At 47.1% G+C, this 8,913-nt stretch overlaps 1 protein-coding gene across 1 annotated transcript in view; it reads right to left on the reverse strand.

The window, feature by feature from the left end:
• Positions 1 to 59: 59 nt before the first annotated feature.
• NIPAL3 (NIPA like domain containing 3) overlaps positions 60 to 8,913 on the reverse strand; it is a 43,576-nt gene continuing 34,722 nt past the window's right edge. The window contains exons 9-11 of the mRNA XM_077775845.1: positions 7,678 to 7,741; positions 4,731 to 4,825; positions 60 to 345 (exon numbers count right to left, since the gene is read on the reverse strand). Coding sequence (XP_077631971.1) covers positions 146 to 345; positions 4,731 to 4,825; positions 7,678 to 7,741 — 359 coding nt within the window. The 3' untranslated portion in view covers positions 60 to 145. The remainder of the gene's footprint in view (positions 346 to 4,730; positions 4,826 to 7,677; positions 7,742 to 8,913) is intronic.

Raw genomic sequence — 8,913 nt, forward strand, 5'->3', positions numbered from 1 at the left:
ATCCCCTTCCGGAGAGTTCTCGGTTAAAAAAAAAAAAGGAAAAAAAGACTCGAAAGGCGAACTTTAGAATTCAGGGTTGAACCGCTATGGCAGGGCTTGAGAAGTTATACAGGGAAGGAAGGAGAGCCACTCCTTCTAGGGGGGCTCATTCCTTCTTGGTGTGTTCTAGGACTCGGTAGGGTACTCCAGAGGCAGCCCCGGAGCTGTGTTCTTCTTGCATGACCGGAAGCGTGGCGGGAGCGCAGATCTCAGAAATGTTGTCGTTGTTTTCCAGGGCCCCGTAGGAAAAAGAAGCTTTGAGGTCAGGCTGAACCGTCATTCCCTTGTCATGCATGTTTTGCATACCTGAAATGAAATCCATTCTCCACATCATTGTGTGGTAAGGGGTGGGGGGCGCAAAGGAGACTGCATCGTCCTTCACCCCACCACGGGCTAATTATAGTGCTCGGGCGCTAATCACGTGCATCGCCAATTTCCTGAATGCCTTCGATCGAAAAAAGAACACCCAGAAATATATGCTAGAAATATTACGGTTGCTAAGCAACAAGGGGCGAATCGCCAGGAAAGAATGCACACAAGACCAGCCACTGTCAAGAGAGACCGTGGGCTGGCCTAGCTTGAGGCGGGGACATGTGTTTGGGCCCCAGGGGGAGCAGAGCCAGCATGTGCTTCGGACATGGTAGATGCCAATACTTTTCTGCTGAATGAAGTCAGATCCAGCACAATTCATTATCCCTGGTGGGAGAAGAGGGAGGGTAACTTCCGTGTCATGGACACATGGCGGGGACAGATGCATCGTGACATGTAGAAGGAGAGTTCTGACCTTGAACGTTTAACCTCCCTGATTTGCATAGAGGGCAGGGTCATTCTGCCTAGTGTTTCTGGGCACATATTCATGTTGGGTTTCTTCTTACGGTTGAGAACAAAGCCTTTACTTATTAATTCCATTAGCCTTATTCTCCACTTCCTCCATCAGGTGGGACCTGGCCTTGGAGCGCAACTCTCTTCCTGGCCTGGGAAGCAAGACTTCAAATTCTCTAACTGCTAGGCTGTCAAACCCTACTCAAAGTGTCCTCCATGAAACTCTGAAAACAATAACAGCAGGTGCCAGACTCCCGACTATGCCCAGGCTCTGGGCTAAGCGCTTTACATCACAACAGTAACCACAGCGAGCCTGAGAATAGCTAATGTGTACTGAGCCTTGAAATGCTGGCAGACACTCCTCTAAACAGGTGAAAACTTTTATCTCATCTGATCCTCACAACTACCCATGAGGACAACGGGACAGTTAGACGTTATGTAACTTGCTTGAGGTCACAAAGCTGGCAACTGGCAGCATTAGGGCTTAAACTCAGGTGGTTTGAGCGCTGAAGCCCACACTCTTAACTGGAATGCTGTGTGGCCGCCCCGTGCACTTCCACTTAATACTCCCTGCCCCCGTCCCCCCAATCCTATCCTCCGCATCCGGATAAGAACATAGATTCCAAGGTGCCGAGGTCACACAGCTGGGATCTGACACCACAGCCCGTGCTTCTGTCCGCTCCGGTCCACTCTGTGAATGGCCGGGGAAGACTCTGTCTGCGGAAGGCCCTTTTGCTTTCACAGGGCACAAGCCTTAGCTGATGGTCGTCTGAAGAGTACAGTCGAAGAGGCTGTGGTTTGAATTTGTGTGGGGGGCTTGGGAAGAGCTGACGGGGTGCCTGTTCCCTAGGGAAAAGGGTTCACTTACCAGGCACAGGTTAGCTTTGGATTTTGTCAATGTTCTTCAGCTAAAAGAGCACCAGGACTACACTCATAGTCCAGCAATTGTGGGTTTATTGATTTCTGGCAATGAGGGACTGTGAGACGGCTCAGTCAGTGCTAGAAACGACTTCCAGAACTTAGATTTGTGTTAGGCGATTTGGGGGAGGATTTTTAAGGAAGAAAGGATTTGCTTTGGATTCAATACTGTTGGGAAGTGGGACTGATTCTATAATCGGGGATCTTAATAATTCTTCTCTAGGCCGGAAGAAGGTGGTATTGAAACTAACGTGATTGGTAAGGAGGCAGCAGTCACTCGTGTTAGGTGGGTGGTCAGTCATCTGTGGGTGGGACCGTGTTCGTACATGAGGGTGGAGTGCTCCTGTCTGCATCTTGATCTCCCTGTTTGGAGCGACTGTGTTGGACGCTGACGTGATGTGAAAGTGTCTGTTTTCGGCTAGGGAGTGCCAAGGTCCAGTGGTGAGTGCCAGGCCGGCTCCCGGCTGTCAGGGGCTGCTTTTTTCCTTTTACCTTTTTTAGAACTCTTTCTGGCTCTAGAATTATTTAAACCCTCTATCAATTGTGACATGTGGTGCAGTTTTAGGAAGTGAATGCCTCTGGCACCCTGGCTACTGGTTGTTGTGAAGATGTCAGTCTAGGTAGGCCAAATGCAAGGCTCTGATGCTGACCGGGGAGTACAAGCAGCTAGGAAAGTCACTGGGTTTAAGCTGTTTTATTTTATTTTTTAATTTTAATGAATTAAAGGTATTAAAATTTGAGTAATCTTGACACCCAGTATGGGGCTCGAACTCACGACTCCGAGATCAAGAGTGGCTTGAGCCAGCCAGTGCCCACCTTTTTTTTTTTTTTTTTTTAAATAAAGCAGTTTTATTTGTCATGTTCTACCTCACATCAGGTTAAACATGTGTTTGAAATTTTCAAGGGTTTTTTTCAAGCAAAAGGGAAGTGAAACCAAATTGAACCAGGCATCTACCAAATCCCAGACACTGTGCAAGGGAGCCTTTCACATATGATTCCACCACCCCGAGAGAAGGAATCCCAATTTACAAGGTCAGAGGCCTTGGGACATCCAAGGACATGCCCAAGGTCACAGAGTGGGTGGGTGCAGAGCTGGGATTTGAATCCAGGCCACCTGAACTCCAAGCCCAACTCCAAGCCCTGTCTTCGTGGGGTAGATGAACACATCTACTCAGAAGGGTCCGATGTGCTACAGCAACAGGGCGGGGTCGCCTTTCATCAACCTCTGACTTCCCACCCATCACAAAATACAAAGAGGAAGCCGAGAGCCACATCCACAAACAGACCACAGAAGGCGGATAGCTAAGATTACCTTAGGTTACCTTCTAGTTTTCCACTAGGAAATACATCTGCATATATGCATATACAAATATGCATGTAGATATATACACATACACAGTTTGTAAACACACAAACACACATATACATACACATACTTGCACACACACAGAGTTGACACCTCACCTATCTGGAATTCAGCTATCCAGCGCCCTCATCTATCCGGGACACAGCCGAGAAACAAGGAAGTAAGCAAAAAAGGCATCTGAGCAGCCAGATTAGATGTTTTCAAAGTCCATGCACTAAATAAAGCTCATGCACTTAACTCCTAGGAGAAAACGTAAGGCCCCAAACTCAGAGCTTGTTTATTTTAATTTTATATACAATTCTAGCACATTGGGTCAAATGAGAAGTTTGACCCAGAGTTGCTATACACAGGCAGGCTGCTAACAGCATGAATGACAGACGACAGCTTGAGAGCAAGAGAGGAGGAAATAATAGAAGACACGTAGACCTTGGGGCCATTTCAAGCAGGGGCACCTCAGTCAGCCCTGAGACCACACCCGGATCCCCGAGTCCTTTATTAAGCACTAATGTATGCCTTCAGTGTGGTTATAGTCTGTTCATTAGGCAGTCTTTTTAAGAAGTTTTTTTTTTTTAATGTTTATTTATTTATTTTGAGAGAGAAAGAGAGCATGTGATCCAGGGTGGAGCAGAGAGGGAGGGAGGGAGAGAATCTCAAGCCAGCTCCGAGCTGTCAGCACAGAACCCAACTCGGGGCTTGATGCTATGAGCCGTGAGATTAGGACCTAAGCCAAAATCAAGAGTTGGGACGCTTAACTGAGTGAGTCACTCAGGCGCCCCTTCATTAGGCTTCATTAAACTGTCTTAGTGAAGGGTGGGGATTATGGTCTGGAAAGAGTTCCATCATTATATCTAAAATAAAAATTATTTTGAGTTAAAGAGTGAAAGCAAGTGGCCACTGGCAACCTCCAGAACTTGGGTCAGCAAACCTGGATGGGGCTGGCCCGGGGTCTTAACTTTTCTCACCTGGGTCCCTGCAGAGGCTGGGCGGGAACACCCCAGCTCTCCACAGCCCCCACGGCTCCCTTCTGTGCAGTGCCCTGCTGATTCACACACTTATTGCTTCACAGACTACACATCTGAGCTTCTGCTTCTCAGTGTGAACCCCCAGCTCCCTGGGTAACTAGGCTTTCCAGAACAATCCATTCGCTCGTGGAATCTAAGGAGCAAGGTTATAGTATTTGAATTTCATTCATCCTATATCCTTTCTCTTCTCTGGTCATTCTATTCCAACGGGGTGAGTGGATTTTTCCTTTCACAGGTTATGTAGCCTGATGGACAGATCGTAATTCTATCCAGTGTGAATTCGGATTGTCTTTAAGAGATCCCAAAATAGACATGGGAACTGGCGAGATGGGCTCAAAACCAACTGAGGTGTCTCAACCATTGCGTCCTATTTGGCACAGCGAGATTTAAAAAAAGAGAGAGAGAGAGAGAGAGAGAGAAAGAGAGAGAGCAGCACACCGTAACGGCACAGCACATCTTCCCTGTACCAAACCTAGCAGATAGTCGTCTCTTTTTAAACAGGAAGTAGCAGCCATTCTCTATGGATGGGCTGGCCAGCTGGACATAAGGGATTTTAGCGTTACCTGGCATGGCATCCATGGAAATATAGGGCTCAAACGGAATGGCCTTCTTCCTGTTGCGGGTGATTAAGAAGACACCCAAGAATGCGATGAGGCACCTGAGAAGAGAGACAAGGGAGGGAGAGAAAAAAGGTGGCAGTGAGGTTGGGAGGGCTCCTTTCACACCCAGGTGATGGGGGAAAGGGAAAGAGAGGGTCGCAGGTTGCAGAAGGGGGCTTGCTGCTGAATAAGGGGAGGCTCGGGGGCCTGAGTCGGGCGGGGAGCAGATGAGAGATAAACAGCCTCACACGCCCTGCGCTCGGCATCAAGCAGGATAAATGAGACTCTGCGGGGCAAAACTTCTTCCCATTCATTTAGCTTGCATCTTAGAACCTCCCCTGAAAAGATACATTTTTTTAATTTTTTAATTTTATTTTTTTTTAATGTTTATTTATTTTTGAGACAGAGAGAGGCAGTGTGAGTGGGGGAGGGGTAGAGAGAGAGGGAGACACAGAATCTGCAGCAAGCTCTCCAGGCTCTGAGCTGTTAGCAGAGCTCAGTGTGGGGCCCGAACTCTCAAACTGTGAAGATCATGACCTGAGCTGAAGCCAGACGCCTAATTGACTGAGCCATCCAGGCGCCCCAAAAGATATTTTTTTTAATTAAAAAAAATTGTTTGTGGCCTAAATTCAATCAATACAGGAGAGAAAGAAAAAGTTCAAAAGTCCCTGATCTCCCCCACCCCAGGCAGGTGCAGATTCTTCTAGAGTCTTTTCCTTTTCCCTAGAGTTTAGATAAATAAACACACTTTCTAAAATCTGAGGTGTGATTTACATGCGGTAAAATGCACATATGCTAAATGCACGTAGCCTCGATGAATTTTGCCTGTGTGGACACTTGTGTGATCTCCACGTAGGCCCAGAGAGGAGACATTTCCCTCGCCTCCACCCCAGGAAGTTTCCTGATGCGCCTTCTAATCCATGCTAACCCTGCCCCTTCCAATCCATGCTAACCCTGCAGAGGAAGCCACTGTTCTGACCTCCTCTATCACCCAAAACTTGATTTGCCTGTTCTTGAACTTTTTGTAAGTTAAATCATAAAGTGTGTATGTATTCTGTCTGGTTTCTTCCATAAACTTTTCATTATTTATTTATTTATTGTTTATTTTTTTTTGAGAGAGAGAGACAGAGCACAAGATGGGGAGGGGCAGAGAGAGAGGGAGACACAGAACCAGAAGCAGGCTCCAGGCTCCGAGCTGTCAGCACAGAACCTGACGTTGGGCTCGAACCCAGAAACTGTGAGATCATGACCTAAGCCAAAGTCAGATGCTCAACTGACTGAGCCACCCAGGTGTCCTGCTCTTTCTTTCTTTTTTTTTTTTTAGTTTTAGAGAGAGAGAGAGAATGTGAGTAGAGCAGAGGGAGAGAGAGACAGAGGATCTTAAGTAGGCTTCATGCTCAGTGTGGAACTCGAAGTGAGACTTGATCCCACGACCCTTGGATCATGACCTGAGCTGAAATCAAGAGTCAGGCACTCAATGACTGAGCCACCCAGGCGCCCCTGCTTGATAAATGTTTTTAAGGTTCACTCACCTTATTGCATATATTAGTAGTTCATTGTTTTTAACTGTTATATTGAATCCATTGTCTTAATATACTATATCATTTGCTTTCCACTCTCCTGTGTCTAGACATTTGGGTTGTATCCATGTGGACATATGACGAATAAAGCTACTACAGACATTCAGGTACAAGTCATTCTGCCAATATGTGTACGCATTTCATTTGGGTATATATCTAGATGTGGAGCTGCTCAATCATAGGATAGACTATACATTTAAAAATGTGTAATTTTTTTCCATTAAATGTATCCTAGACATGGTTCTAGGTCAGTACCTATAGACAGGCCTTCATTTTTCAAAATGGCGGCATGGTATGGATATACCATAATTTATTTAACCGGTGTTCTACTGCTGGGCATTTAGGCTACTTCCAATTTTTTCCTTCCACAATTAACACTTTAACCAAAAAACAGCCTCATACATGTGTCTTTGCATCCCATTTCAATTATTTTTCCAAGGTAAATGATTAGAAATGAAATGTTGCATCAAACAATGCTCGTTTACAATTCTTATGGACGTTGCCAAATTGTCCTCTGGCATTAAAAATCCTCTCGGCATTGGGGTGCCTGGGTGGCTCAGTCGGTTAGGCCTCTGACTTTGGCTCAGTTCATGATCTCATGGTTTGTGGGTTCGAGCCCCGCGTTGGGCTCTGTGCTGACAGCTTGGAGCCTGGAGCCTGCTTCGGATTCTGTGTCTTCCTCCCTCTCTGCCTTTATCAGCTTGCTCTCTCTTTCTCTCTGCCTCTCTCTTTCTCAAAAATAAATAAACATTTAAAAAAATATTTTAAAGAATCCTCTCGGCATGGCAGAGAGCTGACCTCCTCATCCTCTTGCCCCCATGGATATTAGTAATCCTGTTACTTTTTGCAAACTGATGGCATCTCATGTGGCTTCAAAATGCATTTCTGGGGCACCTGGGTGGCTCAGTCAGTGAAGCATCTGATTCTTGATATAGGCTCAGGTCATGATCTCATGGTCATGGGACTGAGCTCCACGTCAGGCTCTGCACGGAGTGGAACCTGCTTGGGATTCTCTTTCCCTCTCTCCTCCCCTCCCTCTCCCCTCAAAAAATAAACTTAAAAAAATGCATTTTTGTGATCTGGGGTGACGCTGAGAGTCTTTTCACGTGTCAAAATGGGATATTTTCAAAATGACAAGGAGATTAAAGCCCAAAAGAGAAGACGCGGGAAAGAGATAAAGCCCTTCAGGGAGTAAGAGCCTCACCTCTGGAGGACAAAGCCCCAGGTCCTGGCCACCCCCTGGGCTCAAAAGGATTGCTTGAGAATGGGGACACAGAGGCAACCTGCCTGGAGTTCTGTGTCCCTGGGCCACGCCTCAGGACGTAACTCACCCCAGTGAAAACATACAGATGTGTAGCGCATCCTCCCCGATGAAGTCCAGGTAAAACACTGCGCCTGGAGCAGCAGATAATAGAAAATACAGGTGAGCTGTTTTCAAATCACCTTCTCGCCAGTCTGTCTAGGATCTGGCTAACCTCCTCCCTGCAGGGAACCAGGGTGATCAGAAGCACGATGACCAGCAGCGTAAATGTTAGAAGAGCCAAATAAAAGCCATTTGGGGGGACAGGCTGTCTTCTGTTTCTCCTGCGCTCCTCGTATCCCCATCCTGCTTTTCTGCAGGGTTCTCATGGCCGCGGCACCCAGCGTCCCCAGTTAAACACACTATAAACTAAACTACAGACGACCTTTGTCACCTTTGTTAGTTTTTATACATTCCCTTCCCCTGTCTTTCTTAAGAGGGAAAGGCAAGGCTTCGTGTTAAGCTGTCAGAGCTCTCTGATGTCACGCGGCCAGCAGGGGGCAGGCCTGTGGGCTCCCCTNCCCCACACCGGCCCTGGGACTGTCACCCTCACCTGCCCTGCAGCCTGCCTCTGTCTGGACCACCTCCATGGGCTTCGTGTTGTGTTCCTGAGCTCCTGATTCCTGATCAGCTTCTGATCATGCTGTTGGCTATTCCTCTCAACCTTGACCCGACCCAAGTTCTTGACCATGTCCTAAGTCGGTGCCTTGGGTTTGCTTTCTGGCTGCTCTGGGTCAACGCCTCTCAGGGTCGTGGGTACAGCTTACAGCGCAGGCCCTGGCGGGCTGTGTGCCTACCCTGTTCCCATTGCGGTGAGCAGGACTTGGCACACTTGCCCCTTAAACACAAACACACCTTGATGTGCTCCCAGCCTCCGAAGCCCCCTTTCAGAAAGATGAAGAAGTAGGGGTGGAGTAGAAGAAAAGGAGGAATCTAAAAACGATGACAGCTTACTCAGCACCTATTACATTACAGATGCTTCATTCAGTCATGATCTCTCAAAATTACAGAGAAGAAATCTGCGATAGCTTAGTGGAGCTAGCGGACGATGGCAAACACTGCTAAAGAAGCCTTGTTCGAGCTATAACAAAGTGCAGACTGTATATATTTCAATTCTAGGAGGGGAGTGTTATTCCCATTTTATAAATGTGGAACTGAGGCTCAGAGAGGTTAAGCGATTTTCCTAGAGCTACCCAGCTCTGTGTCTGTACACCCAGGTCCCTCTAGCTCAAAATCCCACACTTTTCTCTATGAAGTCATATAAAGT

This window comes from Crocuta crocuta, unplaced genomic scaffold (assembly GCF_008692635.1).
Source record: "Crocuta crocuta isolate KB4526 unplaced genomic scaffold, BGI_CrCroc_1.0 scaffold127, whole genome shotgun sequence".
Classification (NCBI taxonomy): Eukaryota; Metazoa; Chordata; class Mammalia; order Carnivora; family Hyaenidae; genus Crocuta; species Crocuta crocuta.